This window comes from Callospermophilus lateralis, chromosome 14 (genome assembly GCF_048772815.1).
Source record: "Callospermophilus lateralis isolate mCalLat2 chromosome 14, mCalLat2.hap1, whole genome shotgun sequence".
NCBI lineage: Eukaryota > Metazoa > Chordata > Mammalia > Rodentia > Sciuridae > Callospermophilus > Callospermophilus lateralis.
In genome coordinates, this window is record NC_135318.1 from 52,628,845 (window position 1) to 52,648,072 (window position 19,228).

The 19,228-nt window shown below is 36.0% G+C and overlaps 1 protein-coding gene and 1 non-coding gene across 2 annotated transcripts in view; one reads left to right on the top strand and one right to left on the bottom strand.

The window, feature by feature from the left end:
* The first annotated feature begins 219 nt into the window (after positions 1-219).
* Actr2 (actin related protein 2) overlaps positions 220-19,228 on the top strand; it is a 40,038-nt gene continuing 21,029 nt past the window's right edge. Inside the window, exons 1-3 of the mRNA XM_076833165.2 lie at positions 220-354; positions 9,452-9,562; positions 16,313-16,528. Coding sequence (XP_076689280.1) covers positions 307-354; positions 9,452-9,562; positions 16,313-16,528 — 375 coding nt within the window. The 5' untranslated portion in view covers positions 220-306. The remainder of the gene's footprint in view (positions 355-9,451; positions 9,563-16,312; positions 16,529-19,228) is intronic.
* On the bottom strand, positions 6,403-6,533 carry LOC143380832 (small nucleolar RNA SNORA51). The gene has a single exon (XR_013088707.1). It is a non-coding gene; the product is annotated as a small nucleolar RNA SNORA51 (small nucleolar RNA).

Consider the following 19,228-nt stretch of genomic DNA (forward strand, 5'->3'; position numbering starts at 1 on the left):
GTCAAGCAGATCGCAGAGAACTGTAGAAGAGGTGAAGAACACCGGGGCGCGGCCACCTGACAGCCGACCTGGAGGAGCCGTTTCTTATTGGATTTCACTGCTGCCAGTCGCGACCTCCTACGTTCTGTCCCGCCCCTTCCGCGCAGTCTGTTCTCTAAATGGCAGGCGGGGCCGGGCGGCAACTTCCGGTTGGGGGAAGAAAGTTAGGCCGAAGGAGGGGCCAAGGAGAGGGAGAAGGAAGAGGCAAGGGCCGGGCGGCGACGGCTGTAGGTTGTGAGACGGCGGCGGCTCTCCCTGGGGTGGACGATGGATAGCCAGGGCAGGAAGGTGGTGGTGTGCGACAACGGAACCGGGGTAAGTGCCGGGCGAGGAGTCCGCGGTGGCCAGAGGCCCGGACAGGGATGTACGGGGCTCCTTGGTGCCTGGGGCTGCACGTCTGGGACTCTGGCGTGAAGGGGCGCGAGTGGCGAATGGCGCCTCCCGCCTCCGTGGGCGTGGGAGCAAGCGGGACCGGCTCGGGACCCGCCACCCTCGTAATTTCCCAGGTTTGAGCGGTAGCGAGACCGCCACTGGACGCTGACCCCCACCTGCTGTCCCGAGGGGGCCGGCTCGATTCTCTAGCCGGAGCAGTTTGGCCAAAATATCCTAAGGTTTGGGTAAAAGACTTGAGTTTGTGCAATCGAGAAGGGTTCCATTTCTCAGACTCGCCGGTGTGTAAAAAGGAGAAAGACCTAGAGGCCTTCCTCTTCCTGTATGGTTGTAGATACCGAATGGGAGGCAGGAAGCAGAAAAAAAAAAAAAAAAAAAAAAAGGAAGTGCTGTCATGCAATTGGCCTCAGCCCTTTCGTAGTGCTTCTTGAGGGTTTGTTCTTTGCTTTTTCTTCCTTCTACCTGTCTTGAAAGAAAGGGAGACCAGATTGGCAGTGTATCTATTGCTTTTTATTCTGCATGTGATAGTTTGGTCCTAGTGCACCCTTGCGGAGACCAGCGTGCGTGTTCCATGGGATGATTTGAGAGGTCTAAGTGTTAATTCCACTGACTTGGGGAAGTTAATCAGTTTTAGTTCCTCCTTCTCTCTCCCCTTTAAGTACAGAATACAGATGTTCAGTCTTGAAGAATCTAATTGTAAAAATCCGAGGAAAGCATTAATTTAGAAACTCTTTGAAAGTGATTTCTTTTCAACCCCCCCCCTTTAATTATTTTGGATGCGTTCTATAGTAATTTCTATTTTAGTGTTGCAAATTTTGTGATTCCCCCTTCCCACGTATATAATGTGACATATAATGAATTAAAGTGGGTTTAATTCGAACTTTAAAACACTTTGGAAATTATATTTTCTTTTAGATTTTTAAAACAAATTGTATTTGGTTTAAGTGCTATCACTTTTCATTATTCTCAATTTCATTTATGGAAATTGGATTGTTGGGGCTCGGTTGTGGCTCAGCGTTGGAGCGCTCATCTGGCACATGAGAGACCTGGGTTCCATCCTCAGCACCACATAAAAATAAATAAGTGAAATAAAGGTATTGTGTCCAACTACAACTAACAAATAAAAATTAAAAAAAAAAATGGATTTTTGGTGGGGGAGGGGGGGAGAGCTGGCATCTACTGCCATAATCTTGCCCTTGATTGGATTTGTTTTTTGGTTTGTTTTTGGAACTGGGGATGGAACCCAGGGCTTTGTGTACATCCCAGCCCCCGCTGGATTTGTTATAGACTTCTACAAATAAAAATTATACTAGGTTCTTCTGAACTGTTAAAAATGGACAAGAGGGCTGGGGTTGTGGCTCAGTGGTAGTGTTCGCCTAGCATGCATGAGGCACTGGGTTCCATCCTCAGCACCAAATAAAAGTAAAATAAAGATATTGTGTCCACCTAAAACTAAAAAAGAAAAAATGATCCAGGGTAAAAAGAATGTTATAATGCAACAGGTCATTTATACAAAATAATTTTTCAAAAGGAGGCAGATCCACTTGTAGGGAAACGTCTAAAATTAATTAAGGTAAAAAGTTTTAGAATGAACCCATTTATGTGTGTTCTTTATTAAATATATTTGTATGCCCACAAATTTGTGTCTGTATATGAAAGTTTTGGAGGGATACTTGAAATTCTATAAGTTATCTTTGGGACAAGGAATAAAGGAGTGAGATTCATGAATTCTCTGAATAATTGGAAAAAAGTTCTTTTTTTTTAATGTTTATTTTTTGTTTCAGGTGGACACAATATCTTTATTTTATTTTTATGTTGTACCTAGGATTGAACCCAGTGCCTTCTGCATGCCAGGCGAGCGCGCTACCACTTGAGCCACATCCCGAGCCCCAGTGTTTTTTTTTTTTTTTTTTTTTTAACAAAGCATGTTATTATATTTAAACTAATTTAATTACAAACATATATTACCTTAACAGTTAAAACTGCATTTTAAAAGACTACAGTAAAGGTACATTAAAAAAAAACATGGAAGTTTTTTTTTTTTCCTTTGGTACCAGGGATTGAACAGAGGGGTGTTTAACCACTGAACCACATCTCTACCTTGTTTTTTATATTTTATTTTGAAACAGGGGCTTCATAAGTTGCTTAGGGACTCACTAAGTTATTGAGGCTGGCTTTGAACTTGTGATCTTCCTGTTTCAGCCTCCCAGTCCACTGGGATTACAAGCAAACATGAGCTCATGGTTGGGGATGTGGCCCAGTGGTAGAGCACTTGCCTAACATGGCAAAGATTCAGGTTCAATCTCTAGCACCACAAAACAAACAAAACCACGCAAACACACACACAAAACCATGAGCTTAATAACCACCATAGTATCAAATTGACCTCTATATAAATTTAATACTTTTCAAGTGAATTTACAGTACTTTGTGACTCTGTCAGGCACTCTCTTTTTAATGGATTCTTTTTCTTTGAGGGATATAGCTGAGGTACCCTGTATTTGTAGTATGGGTACATGTATGTGGGATTTTTGCTTGTGGTGCTGGGGATTAAACCCAGGGCTTTACACATGCTAGCTAATTGCTGTACCATTGAGCTATACCCTAAGCCTCTGTATGAGGAGGTTTACTTTATTTTTTACAGTTCTGGGGATTAAACCCAGGATCTCACGTGTGGTGGGCAAGTGCTATAACTCTGGAGCTTCATCTCAGCCCTTTTTATTTTAGTTTTGAGATGGTCTCATTAGGCTGCCTAGGCTGGTCTGGAATTTGGGATTTTCCTGCCTCAGCCTCCCAAGCCTCTGAGATTACAGGTGTGTTCCACCTTGCCCAGCTACCAGTGGGGTTTTTTGGGGGAGGGAGGGGTACTCAGGGGCACTTGACCACTGAGCCACATCCCAGCCCAATTTTGTATTTTATTTAGAGACAAGATCTCACCAAGTTGCTTAGTGCCTCACTAAATTTCCGAGGCTGGCTTTGAACTCCTGATCTTTTTGTCTCTGCCTCCTGAGCTGCTGGGAGGAGCTGCCACCAGTGGAGTTTTTGATGTTCATTTAGAATAGGAGTGTTTGCTGCTGGCTGTGGTAGGCACACCTGTAATTCAAATACTCAGGAGGCTGAGGCAGGAGATTATCTGAACCTTGGAGTTCCGAAGCTATATTGGGCAGTTTAGTGAGACCATCTCAAATGAAAAAATAAAAAGGCTAGGGATGTAGCTCAGTGGTAGAGCAAGCTCACCTTGCATGCTTGAGACCCTGGGTTTAATACCCAGTACCACACACACCAAAAAAAAATGTGTAAATATTAACTGCAAGCTAATTTTTATGTTACTGTTTCATTAATTTAGCTAACATTAGAAAGCTGATTATGCATTTGCTAGTCTTATGTATAATCCATAATTTTAAAATCTTGCTCTTTAGGATAAAAGATCTCTTAGCATGATGTAAATGAAAAAGTATAATTAATTTAAACAAAGATTTATGTATTTGTTGTAGTTACAAGTTTTATCCATGTTTTCTATAAACATGATTGGCTGAAAATGAAGAAACAGCTTGGATATAATATGTAAATCATATGCAAATCAGGAATGCTGTGATACTTAAGAAAATTTAAGAGGATTAGGAACCACTTAGAGTCTATGTTCTGTTTCTAATTATACTTCTGGACATGAATGAACATCTTGTTTTGTTTGGATATCTGAAGTTATAATGATTATTTTACAGTTAAATAATTTATTTAGATTTAATTTTTAAAAACTTCATGGAAATAGTTGTTTCTTTAAAGTGTTTACTTTAGGTTTAGATTTTAAGGGCTGGAGATGTAGATCAGTGTAGAGCACTTACCTACTATGTGTGAGTCCCTGGGTTCAAACTCCTAGCACTGGAATGGGAGGTGGGGTTTCGGTTTTAAAATTTTAGGCTATATGAGGTAGAATTTTGTGTTGAACCCAGGGCCTCAGGCATGCTAGACTAGCACTGTACTACTGAACTACATTTCTAGATGTCAAATTTTTAAAACTCCACTAACAGTCCCAGAATTGAATGATGTAAAAGTAGGTGCATTGTTTGACCATATGCCAGATGTTGGTATAATAACTTAATGAGGCCCTGCTGCATTTCCTCATTACCCCCCAGCTAGACTAGTGTCTCATTAGGGTGGCCTAGGGGAAGGAAACTCATCTGATTTCAATAATTTATACACTTTACCAAAAAAAAAAAAAAGAAAGAAAGAAAGAAAGAAAAATTGACTTTCAACCTTAATCATCCAAACCTGCTTTCTAAAATAGAGTCACTGCAAGTGTGGCCAGGGAGGCCAGAATTTGGAAATCTGTGAAGCACTAGGTTTTGGTCCCTTTATAGTTGGGCCTAGATCACTAGTATTGTGTATCCTGTTACCAAACTTGAGTGATTTCATCAGCAGTGAGTTCATTTATGAATAAAATGAAGACTTGTAAGTGCTGTTACTGGCACAGAGCTTAATAAGATCTAATGATCTAATGATACAGAGAAGCTTACAATGCTAGAATGATTATATTTTCTTTTATAATTCAGATTCATAGTTGCTTGTGACCTGCTTTATCAGATTTATGCTAATTTATATGTTGAATTTAGGAATGTTTGAAATAGAAACAGATCAGAAACTTTGCTTTCACCCTGCAAATGCTATGCAATAAATACAAAAAATATCTTGGTGGCCTAAGAAGTTTTTATATAATTAATACCCCCAAACCATCAGATTAGTAAGGGAAAAATATAAAGTCAATAAGCCCGAATCCCTCTCCCACCTTTTTTTTTTTTTTTTAAGGAAAAAGGTACTTTTAGAACAGATGTGGTTGGGATTATTCTTCATTTTTGCCTGAGGGAACATTTCCCTGCTCATGCTCTTACCATTTGATGACTCAGTGGGAAGTAAGAGAGCCAGTTTAAACCACACACTATGAAGAGGAAACTATATATGGTAAAATCTATTTCTTAAGCACAACCTTTTGCACACAATGAGAAAACTAAGTAAGTCACCAAGTCATTTTTGATTTACATGGGGGAGGAATTTCAAGGCTTAAAATGAAACCAAATGAATAGTCTATAAAAAATAATTTCTTTGCATTTTATCATGTCATGGTTTAGATTTTTTAAATGTCATTTTTTTTGTAAGAAAGGATAGGCAGATTGTTGGTTATCGACAAATGGATTATTAAATTATTTCCTTATGAATTATTAATGCATTCACATTTGAAGTAATGTGAAGTAGTACAGTTTCTACTTATTTTGGTGGAATATCCAAATACTCTTTGGGAATGCTAGCACTGAATTCTAAGATAGCATCTGCTTTCAGTAAGCTATTACTTATATAGTTTTATTAGTAAGTGATTGATATCTTTAATTTGAAAAGCCAAATTTTATTTTCTTTTTCCTTCTTTTTTTTAAAAATTTTTGTAAAGCAGTTAAAATGAGTTTACATTTGTATCTGTAGTTTCAGATCTCAGTTTTTGTTTTAAGGTACTTGACAAATTTTTGTCACTTGAAATAGACTCAAGAATTAAGATATGAGCTACCCATCCGAACAGTTATTATCAGAAAATCTTGGTGTGTTTATTTGCCGCTGTGCCATGTTCTTGTTTCCACTGTGTGTATGTGGCTCGGAATGAGGGGTAGACATGTCAACCTTAGGAGTCTCTTTTGTACACCAGGGTTTACTTAAGCTCTGTTTTAGGCTCCTCCTCCCACCTTCAACTTCTGTTATGATTTCTCATTTAATAAAATCATATTTATATTTAATATGCAGAAAACAGCTCTTATAAACTTATAGATTTTCTCTTCAGTCATTCATTATCTAATTTTCTTTGAGAACATTTATATCCATGTTAGTGATCATTTTTAGTCAGTTGAATGGGTACTTTTGACCCACCCATTTGTTCATTACTTTGAGGTGAGATGTAAGAATTTTGAGCAGTGTTTGTTTTTCTTAACTCCGTGCCCCCCACCCCCCATTCACAGTACAGATCAGGCATAGGGCCTGGACTGAGATGTATATAGGATAGGCTTAATCTGCCTCTTTTTCTGTATAGTTAGTGTAAGGACACAGCCTTTGGTAAGTACCAGGAGGCCCACATTTTATTTATACTGAAATGTAGATTTGGTTGGGGTAACTATAATACTTTTTCTACCTTCTCATATCATTTTTGTTCAGGTGAACTCTATTTTGATTTAAGGACAAAAGAGAGTTTGTGATTTAAGAGAGATTTTGTGGGGTTTTTTTTTCCTTTTAATTCAAACATACTACTAAAAACTACTAGGTATTATTTTTTTTCTCTGTGGTATTTGTTCCTTCAAATCTTTCTTGGTCACATTAATAAATTACTTAAGAAGATGTGGAAAAATGAATAAGTTCTCCTGAATTTTGCTTAACACTTCTTTGAAATGGAAAATATGTTCTTCATTATTAACCACTGTCAGATGTGGAGGTGTATATGAGCAAGCAGGTTACCTATTACATATGCCCTCATTTTACATTAACTTCTGTCTTGAAAGGTGACCCATAAGAATTGTATAGTATAGCTGGGCCTGGTGGCACACACTTATAATCCCAGAGACTCCGAAGACTGAGATGGGAATTGCAAGTTCAATGCCAGCCTCAGTAAAATAAGCCACTAAGCAGCTCAGTGAGACACTGTCTCTAAATAAAACACAAAATAGGACTGGGGATGTGGCTCAGGGGTTTAGTGCCCCTGAGTTCAGTCCCTGGTACCCCCCTCCAAAAAAATGTATACAATATTATACTTTCAGAAATGGGTAGCTATATTTGAAATATGCATATATGTAGCTTAATGGTAAACTGACGAGGACTAGGTTTTGTGGATTTAGCAGAAGGCATGTGAACAGTGTGTTTTATTTAAGTTCTAAAATTAAACCTAAAGTACAAGGGCAGAAATTAAGGTGATATTGGGAATATGAAACTTCCTAATTTCAGACAGATTTTTTCATAAAATTTCAATCTGTTTGAATCATAATTTTAACATTTAAAAGACAAGTAAAATTGTGATGGCAGAATGTTCCAGGTTATTTATAGTTAAATATGGTTCATCAGCATCATTTTCAACAGGTTGCTGTAAAGATATTTGAAGATATTTTATATTTTGGAGGGTTAGTCAAAAGTCAGTGAGTTTAGGATGTTGTTAAATTTTACTACATCAAACAAAACAATTCCTTCTACATAGTTGCTTCCTGTCCCTGATACATTAATATTTTATTTGCACCTTTGTATTATTCTGTGTGTATCATATCCAGGTACTTTCATCCTAATTGAGAAGTATATGGTGCTTGGTGCTATAGTACAGTAGATTCTTTCTGAATATTAAATACATAGCCATCCCTGGATATCCACAGGTGATTAGTTTCAGGGAATAGACACACGTTCCCCTTCTCCCTCTGCCTCTTCCTCTGCTCTGCCTCTCCCTGCCCACTAAGGGCCCTTACATAAAATGGCATAATATTTGCATATGACCTCCTAATATCCTATATACTTTAAATTATCTCTAGATTACTTAGAATACCTAATACAATGTAAAGAATTTTATGGAATAATGACAAAAATGTGTTCATTTTCAGTACAGATATCATATATAGATACAGATTTTTTTTGGTACCAAAAATTGAACCCAGGAGTGTGCTACATCTGAGTCACATCTCCAATCCTTTTTATTTTTATTTTGAGACAGGGTCTTGCTAAGTTGCTGAGTCTGGCTTTGAATTTGCGATTCTCCTATCTCAGCCTCCTGAGCTGCTGGGATTATAGGCATGTGCTTCCATGCCTGGCTATATTTCCTTTCTTAATATAGCTTCCTTCTCCCACCCTGAATTTTTTTCTTTTTCTCTTTTTTGTGGTACTGGAAATTGAAGCCAGGGCACTCTTAATAAAGAGCTATATTCCCGGCCCTTTTTATTTTGAGAAAAGGTATCACTAAGTTGCCCAGGCTGGCTTTGAATCTGGAATCCTCCTGCCTCAGCTTCCCTGAGTATCTGATATCCAGGCATGTATTGTCACACCCTATGATTTTTAATTCTTTTTCTTTTTTTAATATTTATTTTTTAGGTATAGATGGACACAACACAATGCCTTTATTTTTATGTGGTGCTGAGGATTGAACCCGGGTCCCGCCCGTACTAGGCCAGTGCTCTACCTCTGAGCCACAATCCCAGCCCTTAATTGTCTTTTTCTTAACAGTGCAGTGCCTGCTCTTAAGAAAAATTATGTTATTAATATTAAAAATCCTTGGTTCTAAGTTTTGCTGTAATTGTTGAACCTCTTAAAATACCGGTTTCTAAGATAGAAATATTAGAATTAGTGATGTGCCCTTGGGGAAGTACACTATCTGAATGTGAAATTATTTTGCTTTTTTTTAACATTTATTTTTTAGTTGTACATGAACACAGTACCTTTATTTTATTTTCATGTGGTGCTGAGGATCAAACCCAGTGCCTCATGCTAGGCAAGCTCTCTATCTCTGAGGCGCAACCCAGCCCAAATTATGTTGCTTTTGTGTGTGTGTGTGTCTGTGTGTGTGGTGCTGGGGATTAAACTCAGGGCCTTGCATATGTTAGGTAGGCAAGTACTCTACCATTGAGCTACATCCCCAGCCCAAAATTATGTTATTGGATATTATTAAACATATTTACTTAAATATAAAAATGTAAGAAGCCAAAAATGATCACTGTGTGCCAAGGCTTCTTTAAACATCTGGTTCCAGCATGAAATGTTCATCTTAGCTCCCTGTTCTTGTGGGCCTTTTCTGTTAGTGGGGGCTTTTAGATACTGAGTAAGCAATTAACTGATAAATAAGCTCAAACGCAGGAAGTAGTGCCATGAAAGAAGTGAAAGGAGATGCTGCTGGAAATAGAGTAGGTGGTTTGAAAGCACTGAAAGTGTAAAATAATGTATGAACACAAAGTGGTGTTTTTCAGATAATGTTTTTAGATGCATATAGTAAATACCTTGATCCTAACCCACTTTTACTCTTTCCTTCTAGTTTGTGAAGTGTGGATATGCAGGCTCTAACTTTCCAGAACACATCTTCCCAGCTTTGGTTGGAAGACCTATTATCAGATCAACCACCAAAGTGGGAAACATTGAAATCAAGGTAATATTTTTATTTATTGTTAAAGTAACATCAAGACCTGTGAGATGTTTTTGAATTGTTTTAAAATATGATGCCAGGAAAAGCAAAGGGTGAGGGAAGAATTTCTCATTTTTAATTTACACTAATACCTGAACAAAGGCACAAAAACTGAAGTTAATTTAATGTAATTTTGTTTATGTATGGCTCAATGCCATTAGTGTCTAGAGTATAATACTTTAGTTTTTTTTTTTTTACATTGATGCAAAACACAATCAGTGACTTAAAGTCCTATTACATAATTTAATTTTTTTAAAACAATGAGCCTGATAATTTTATGTCTTTCAATTGAATATATTTTAGTGTCTCTTTGGGACTTTAGTCTTTTTCCCTCATGTTTTCATGATCTGATCCCCCTACTTTTTTTATATAGTCAGGAAAACACAGAATGTGAATCTCATTGGTCCCTCTTTTCACTAATAAAATAACTTTTTCCATAATGTGCTGGAGGAACCTGTGCCAATCTTTTGGCCTTGCACTGTTTATCTTACCATAAGGAAAGGAAGCTGGGTTGTCATTGCCTACTCACTATATATAACCACTAGAGACTCCACATTAAGGATGAGAGATCTTTCTCCCAAAGGATGAAAACCAAATGGGAATTACATTATCTTAGAAGAAAGAAAGAACTAGAAGAGAATTAAAAAGGACAGTGGTCACCAATTGAATTTAAATCCTTCAGGTGGCTTAGGGATTAAATTATACAGAATGCAGTAGAATCGAAGGACTTTTTTAGTGAATCCTTTGTGAACACACTAATATTGCTGATATTTTCAGGATAGTCCTTGGCAAGAATTCAGTGAACAGTTAGGTTATGAATCATTTGGAATATGAGGGTGTACCTCTTGGGACATTTGTGTAAAATATTTAGGGAGGTGTTAATAGGTTGTAGAGATTTTCTACTTGGTAGGCCTCTACTGTTGGGATTAGAGAATTGAGTTACACTGTTAATAAAAATACAAACGGAAATGTAGGTTCTATATTTTTTAAAGACAAAATGGTAATTTCTGGCCTCTTTTATGTTACACAAATTAAAATGGCACACTCAGTGTAAAGCTTTTTGAAAAAGGGTCTTTTCTTCAGGGAAATATATGGAATTTCTCATTCTCTTTGTGAACACCTTCCATTTTGGTTGCATTCTATCATAAATGAACTTCAGCTTGAAATTTATCTAAAAATAGTAATAAAAACAAATTGCTGTTTGGAAATAAATTTTAATTTAGTATCTGTCTTTTTTATATTCCCTATGAACAATAAAATTTTTGAAACATAAGATGCATTGTGTATAGCCATTTTTATTCTTCAACATAGGCATAAATAATTACACATCTCTTCATGCCCACTTTCTTGCTTTGTAAGGCCAAGTGATAGAAATCAAACTCATTGATATTCCAATAAAACATTTTTGCCAGAAAATTCCCTAGTATTTGCTAAATGGTTCTGTGTTCTTTTGGCTTGGTTCTTTTCACTCTTACTTTCAAGTTGAACGGTATTTTCAAATAGAAAACAAAGAGACTGGTGTCAAATGTAATTTGAATACTACAGCTTGGACAAACAACTCTGAACCATCTACCTTTCTACCTACCTACTCAACTATATCTTTGCTGTTGTCATTTGTATTCCTTAAAGTTCTTAAATTCAGTAATGAATTAAAGAAACTTGACTTTTTGGAATTTCTGAGCTTTGTAGATAGATTTATATTTGTGTGTCTTGTTAGCTAAAATGTGATGGTAGACTAAAAAAATAGAAATTTAAATTATTTGTTTAGTTAATTTTCATTCAGGAGTAATAACTGTCCATGTTAATTTGGCCCTAATTATTAACTCCATAAAATATAGTAGTACTGCATCTGACCTCAACCTAATTTGTCTCTGTTGCTTGTATGTTTAAAAATTTCAGTGAGGATTTTATTTAGGCCTTTTCTGACTCTTACTTCTACCTTCTCTTTCTTCACCTTTCTTGACCTGTTGAAGTAGAATAACAAAAAGATGGTAAGTGAGGTTACACACATGCTGTTTGTTTTCCACTTTTGCTTGGTGGGACAGTAGTTGTTGTTTTGTGTCCCTTTAGTATTGGGGAGGGGGGTAATTCCATATTTTTATTTTAAGTACTTTAATTTTTAACCTTTTTTCATTGCTTCAATTTGGTAGCAACTAATTAAGTCCTGTACTTTCCTGATTGCATACAATGGACCAAACAAGCACTAATTACTAACATAGTTTTGAATTGTTTTACTTGTTTTTCTGTAGATGAATGTTATAATTAAAATAGAATGTGGTGTGCATAATGTTAGAAACCAAGGCTTTATACAGGATCAGTGTGATCCGTGAAATTTGGATAAATTCACTTTATTTACTGATGTTAAATTAAACATTACCTATCATACCTTGTGTGTATGTATTTGCATTCAGTATGGTATCATATATGTACTTAATAAACTGAGTAAAATTTGGATATGCTAATGAATCGAAAGTGGAAAAAGAGAAATAAAAGAATGACTTGTTTCCAAATAAGTAGATTTGACAGCATTATCTGAGGATAAATAAGAAAAAGGTAAAGTGCCTGTAAGGTTTCTATTTTCCCACAAACGAAATTTCCCCACCCCCAAGTAAATACCATTGTAAATACCTTTTTCTTTTCACCTAGAAGCTTGCTGGGCCTATCTCAGATATTTGACTCATTATTCTATGATAGTGTAAATACTTCTATAGTAGATATTTTCAAGTTTTTTTTTGATATAATGTTTGTCAGCAACTTTCACAAAGATAAATATCAGGCATTTCTAATTATATATTTTAACTAGTAGCAGTAACTTTGTGAAAATTTGTTTTGAATAGACAAAAACATTTAAAAGTGAATATTCCTATAGTTTTCCTAAATAAAAATCGTGCACTTGTCTTAAAATCCTAAAGAGATTTTTCTAAAAAGCTATACTTGTAGAGAATAGGGTAGGCTTAAGTTAACAAGTCTTTTAAGCAGGATTTGTATGTAGGGATGTAATTGTGGTTTAAGCTTGCATTTGTTCTGTTCTCTATAATTTAAAGTGACATTGTTCACAAGGTTGCTTATCAGATATAATCTATACTATCTGCTTTTGGTAAAGTGTAGGTGCTTTTGAAACAGCTTCCCAGACAGTTACTATGATTTCTCATTCTTTCAAGTAAAAGGTGATGGTTGTGGGGCAGATGGTAAAGACCTAAAGCCTATTCTGATTATTTATAACTTTGTTCTGAGGTATGAGGGCAAGTTACTGAACACATGAACACACTTTTTTTCTTTTTTTTTTTTTTTTTATCCCCACCTTCGGTACTAGGGGTTGAACACCAGGGTACTTTTACCACTAAGCTAATCTCCAGCTCTTTCCAAGAGCATATTTTATTTTGAGCAAAATCTTGCTAAATTGCCAAGGCTAGCCTTGAACTTTTGATCCTCCAGTATCAGCTACCCAAGTCGCTGGGATTATAGGCATGTGCTACCTCACCTAGCACTTTTTTTTTTTTTGGAAGGGATATGGGGACTGAACTCAGGGGCACTCAGCCACAGAGCCACATCCCCAGCTCTATTTTGTATTTTATTTAGAGACAGGATCTCACTAAGTTGCTTAACACCTCACCATTGTTGAGGCTGGCTTTGAACTGAGATTCTCCTGTCTCAGCCTCCCAAGCTGCTGGGATTACAGGCGTGTGCCAGTGTGCCTGGCTCACCTAGCACATTTTTTACTTTTAAAAGATAATGGGTACTAGGGAAGGTTATGTGTCATAGAATTATTTATCTTTTTGAGAGAGGGTCTTACTAAATTGCTAGACTGACTTCAAACTCTCGATTCTCCTTCCTCAGACTCCTGAGTAGCTGGCATTATTGGCATGTGCTACCAGTGTGGTTTGTTCTAAGCTTTTTGTTTTTTGTTTTTCAGCACTACCAGAATGTGAACCCAGAGGCTCTTTACCACCTAGATACATCCCCATCCCTTCTTATTTTTTATTTTTTACTGTAAGACTGGGTTTCACTAAGTTGCCTATGCCGCCTTAACTTGGTGTCCTCTTGCCCTAAGCTCTGGAATAGCTGGGGTTATAAGCATGTACCCCACACCTGGCATTGAAATTTTACTCAAGAAATTTTGCATTTTTCAAATAAGCTAATACTTATTTTCTTCCATTTAGAATGTCTTATATTTAGAGAGAGCACTGAGGATACTCAGTGCCCGATTTTTTTTCCCAGTTAATTCTTTATGGAATGTGTGGTTATAGAAGTAGAAACACAAACAGACTTTTTAAAAATTATTTTTAAATTTTGAATCATTTTTTATGAACCTTTATTTTATTTATTTATTTATATGTGGTGCTGAGAATTGAACCCAGTGCCTCACACATGCTAGTCAAGCACTCTACCACTGAGCTACAACTCTAGCCCATGAACAGGCTTTTATTTTAAGTTGGCATTAGGTCAGACATACTTAAATTCCTATTGTTGTGTGGAATAAAAATTAAGTACTCTGTTGAAATTAGGTCAGACTTACTCCAAATGGTTGAAATAATAATGATTATAAACCAGCTAATATAAAACAAATAATTATCTAATTGATCGTACAATACAAGGAGAGTATGTTTGTTATAGAGGAAAGTAAGTAACAAAATAGGTATTAAGTTAGATTTGTTAATGATCAAAAATAATATATGTACTTATAAGTATACTTTTTCTCCCTTAACATTTTATTAAACAGTGAAACAGTGTTTGAGAACACGAGCAATGTTAAAAGATCTTTTTTTTTTTTTTTTTTTAACTGGGAATTGAACCCAGGGACATTTTACCACTGAGCTACATTCCCAGCCCTTTTTATGTATTTTTTTCCTTTTTTGTTTTGAGACAAGGTTTTCTTGTTAAGTTGCTTATGGCCTTGCTAAGTTGCTAAGGCTGGCCTCAAACTTGCGATTCTTTTGCCTCAACCTCCTGAGTCCATGAGATGACAGGACTGCATTACCACACCTGGCTGCAGTGCCAAAACAATGTTATAGTGAAGCTCATATCTGTCACCTGGATTCTGATCTTAATGTATATTATACTGATTTATCATGTCTGTCCAAGTAAATATCCAATAAACCATCATGTTTTGATGGATTTTAAAACAGTATGGATGGATTTCAGATATCAGTATTTATTTTCCCTAAATACTTCAACATATTCATGCCATTAGTTAGAGTTCACAAACACAGAATTTTTAGTTTTGCATTTTCTTCCCCTGAAGATTCTAAATAGTTAGTAGTTAAGAAATTTGAATATTAAGTTGTGGGGAAATTAACTTTATAAGAAATTGGTTACGACATGAAGTTTTAATGAGCATCTCTAGTGTGCTTTCACTTTGTTTCCCTTTTTGGTGTTTCATTAGTGGACTTGTCAGAAATCAGTTTTGTTTTTTAATAGGCCTTTACCTTGGTTTTACATCTAATTTTTTCTTAAGTTTAAAACTCACATTTTTCTTTCTTTCTTTTTTTTTTTTTTTTTAGAGAGAGAGAGAGAAAGAGAGAATTTTTTAATATTTATTTTTTAGTTATTGGCGGACACAACATCTTTGTTTGTATGTGGTGCTGAGGATCGAACCGGGGACACACACATGCCAGGCGAGTGCGCTACCGCTTGAGCCACATCCCCAGCCCAAAAAAACTCACATTTTTCAAAGCTCTGTCTTTAGTCATGTTAACTTTGCTGCTGCTTTTCTTCATTTTCCCGTATTTTGAACTGGTATTAAATGAATAGTAACTATTTCTGATGTTGATTTTCCAAATTGAATTCATCAGCACATATAAAAATTAATATTTAATGTCTCACATACCTAAGTTCTAAATAAGTTTTAATTCTAGTACATTGTTAGCCTTATTATACAAAGTTTGATTTTTTTTTTTTTAAATGTGGGTCATCTTAAATATGCATTCACTGGAGACAAGAGTTGTGAGTATTATGCTTCCTCTGTGATAGCATAGATTTCTAGTATTAGACTTTAAGATTGAAAATGTTGTCCTTGAGATTATTTTTAAAAATGAGTTGTTTCCTTATGTTTTTAATTTTTCATATTGATACAGATTTTTCATTCATCTCGATAAAGTATATGTAGAAATTTTATTTAAATTTTAATTCAGACATCTGGAGAGAAGTTTGTGAAATTTACAAGTTAATTGGTACATATATGCATTACTGTAGAGTAATAATCATTTTTGCTTCTTTCAAAATTATGTTTTGTAGTACTTAACATTTATTATTTTGATATTTAGTACAAAGAAATGTGCTGCATGCATTGAGCATTTTTCTACAAGTTTTTTTTTTCCCTGATGTGCTATTTCACATATCACAGGACTTATTTTTTGAACATTTGAGCAAAAGAAACAGATGAAACCTCATACAAAACCCTCCAAAATATGAAAATATGGGGTTTATTTGTGCTAATGTTCTTCTTTTGGAAACATATATATTAAAGGTAAGGTCAATTTATTGATTTAAACCATGTAGTACATAAAAATTTATTATCCATGATTAAACTTTGCAAGACATTGTTCTTAAAAAAAATTTTTTAACTTGTGGAATAAAAACTTTATCTGAAAAGTGCCAAAAAAACTAAAATTAATTATTCCCAAGTTTTCAGAAATATCTTGGGAATATAATTTTTTGAAGCTGCTTTATATAAAAATTTGAGTGGTTTTAAACTTTGATATTATCATTTTCTAGGATCTCATGGTTGGTGATGAGGCAAGTGAATTACGATCAATGTTAGAAGTTAACTATCCTATGGAAAATGGCATTGTACGAAATTGGGATGACATGAAACATCTGTGGGATTATACCTTTGGACCAGAGAAACTTAACATAGATACCAGAAATTGTAAAATCTTACTCACAGAACCTCCTATGAACCCAACCAAAAACAGAGAGAAGATTGTAGAGGTAAGTTTTTAGATGGGATATGCATATGTGTGTCTTTGTGATGTTATATTAAATAAAAAATTGTTTTTTCTTACCATAGTTCCTATGGATAAAGGGAATAAAAATAATCTTATTTTGCATTTTCTACAGTTTGACCATTCCTAATATGTAATCTAAAACTTTTTGAGCATGGCATGATGCTTAAGAAGTTTTGGACTATGCAGCATTTTAGATTTTGGATTTTTGGATTAGATGTTCAACTGGTAAAGTCTGTGAATATTCAATGCCTGAAACACTTCTGGTCCCAAGCATTTCAGATAAGGGATACTCAACTTGAATATGCTAGTCTTTATTACTCTAAGTGGGATATATTAATAAACAAAATCCTGATGATGTGAAGTTTATATTTTGGCAGGGGAATATAGGCTTTTTGTTGTTGTTGTTGTTGTTGTTGTTGTTTTAGGACATAGTAGGTGCTAAAGGAAAAACTATAGAGTAAGTTAAGGAAAGTGGGCAGTTGCAGTTGTAGACAGGTTGTGGTAATGGGCCTCTATCTAAAAATGATGTTTAAACAAAGACTGGTAAGGGAATTAGCCAGGATATATAGGGGAAGAGCCTTGTAGGCAGAAAGGAGTAGCCAATGTAAGTCTTAAAGTTGGAACATTTTGGCATTTTTTTTTTTTTTTTTAAAGAGAGAGAGAGAATTTTTTTAATATTTATTTTTTAGTTTTCAGCGGACACAACATCTTTGTATGTGGTGCTGAGGATCGAACCCGGGCCGAATGCGTGCCAGGCGAGCGCGCTAACGCTTGAGCCACATCCCCAACCCCATTTTGGCATATTAGGGGATCAGCCAGAGAGTTAGTGTGACTGTAGAGTGTGGTTGATGGAAGAACACAAAGAGATAACATTGAATAAGGATCATGATTGCCTTGTAGGCTAAAACAGGGTACTACACTTTTACTCTGAGTGAAATGAGGGGCACTTAGAGGGAAGAAATGCTGATTCAGATTCCTTTGGCTGCTGTGTTGTGAGTATACCATAGGGAGGCAAAGGTGAAAAAGAGACCAGTTTGAAGATTTTCAGTTATTTAGGCAGACGATAATGATGGCACCTCGAGAGGTGGTGCATACCTGTAATCCCAGCGGCTCAGGAGGCAGAGGCAAGAGGATCGGGAGTTCAAAGCCAGCCTCAGCAAAAGCTAGACGTTAAGCAACTCAGTGGAACCTTGTCTCTAGATCAAATACAAAGATAGGGCTGGGGGCTGGTGATGTGGCTCAAGCGGTAGCACGATCTCCTGGCATGCGTTTGGCCCGGATTCCATCCTCAGCACCACATACAAACAAAGACATTGTGTCCGCTGAAAACTAAAAAATAAAAATATATTAAAAAAAAAAAAAAAGATAGGGCTAGGGATGTGGCTCAGTGGTCGAGTGCCCCTGAGTTCAATCCCCAGTACCAAAAAAAAAAAAAGATAATGATGGTTAAGATCAGGGATAACAGCAGAAGTATGAGAGGTAATCAGATTATGTACAGGAAGTTTCTGATGCTTTGGATGTGGGGTTGTCAGGAAGGTTCTGACTTAGTAACTAGAGGACATAGTTACCATCAGCTAAGAATTTAAGGCAAATGATCGGGAGTTCAGTTTTGATATGTTAAGTTTAAGGCTATCATTAGGCATCAAAGCAGAAATGTCAAAGATATAGTTGTAGATGTAAGATCGAGTTCAGGCTGGAGATATAAACTTGAGAGCCTTTAGGATCATACTGTTCGCCACAGTGAGAGTAGACAGGGGTGAAAAGGCTAAAAACCAGAGAGATCAGAGAATCCAGCGGGAAACTGAGAAGACTAGTACAGTAAGGTAAGCAGAGAAGAAAGAAAGAGCAGGAGAGCTACATTTCTAATACGTAAAATTTCAAGTTTCTCTTTCATTTTGTTATATGATGTAGAAACTTTTGATAACTTTCTACATCTTAGTAGCTTGCTATTTGCTATGCAATGTAAATGAACCAATTTTTATGTAATTTGTTTTACTCTATTAATATATTTAGATGTTGAAGGAAATTTTGGAAAAGGGTTAGAAGAAATTTCCTGTTAGATGACATTTTATAGTTTTAGACAATGAAAACTCAATTTTTTTTGGTTGTTTTTTTGAATGGACAGGCTCAAGTGGTCCTCCTGTTGGTAGCCTCCTGGGTAGCTAGAGACTAGGTATTCATTACCATATCTAGCTAAAACTTAATTTTTGTATTAAGTTTTGTACACTTTTTTTGTGGGGCGGCGGGGCGGGGGTCTTGCTGAGGATTTATCCCAGGGGTTTACGTATGCTAGGCAAGTACTGTACTACTGAGCCACATCTGCAGCCCACAAGTACTTGAATAGTCTTATAAATATAAATAAATTTTTTTCCTTATTTAACTTATTTATTCTTTTTTTTCTTTTTTCTTTTTTTTTAAATTTTTTAAAGAGAGAAAGAATTTTAATATTTATTTTTAGTTTTTGGCGGCCACAACATCTTTGTTTGTATGTGGTGCTGAGAATCGAACCCGGGCCGCTCGCATGCCAGGCGAGCGCGCTACCACTTGAGCCACGTCCCCAGCCCCCTTTTTTCTTTTATAAATAAATTTTAACAGACTTTCAAGTTGGTATGTGCACATATATAGCATCATTCTTCCATTTTCTTTCCTGTGGAGGGGTATTTACTCAAAGGTTGAGGAAATA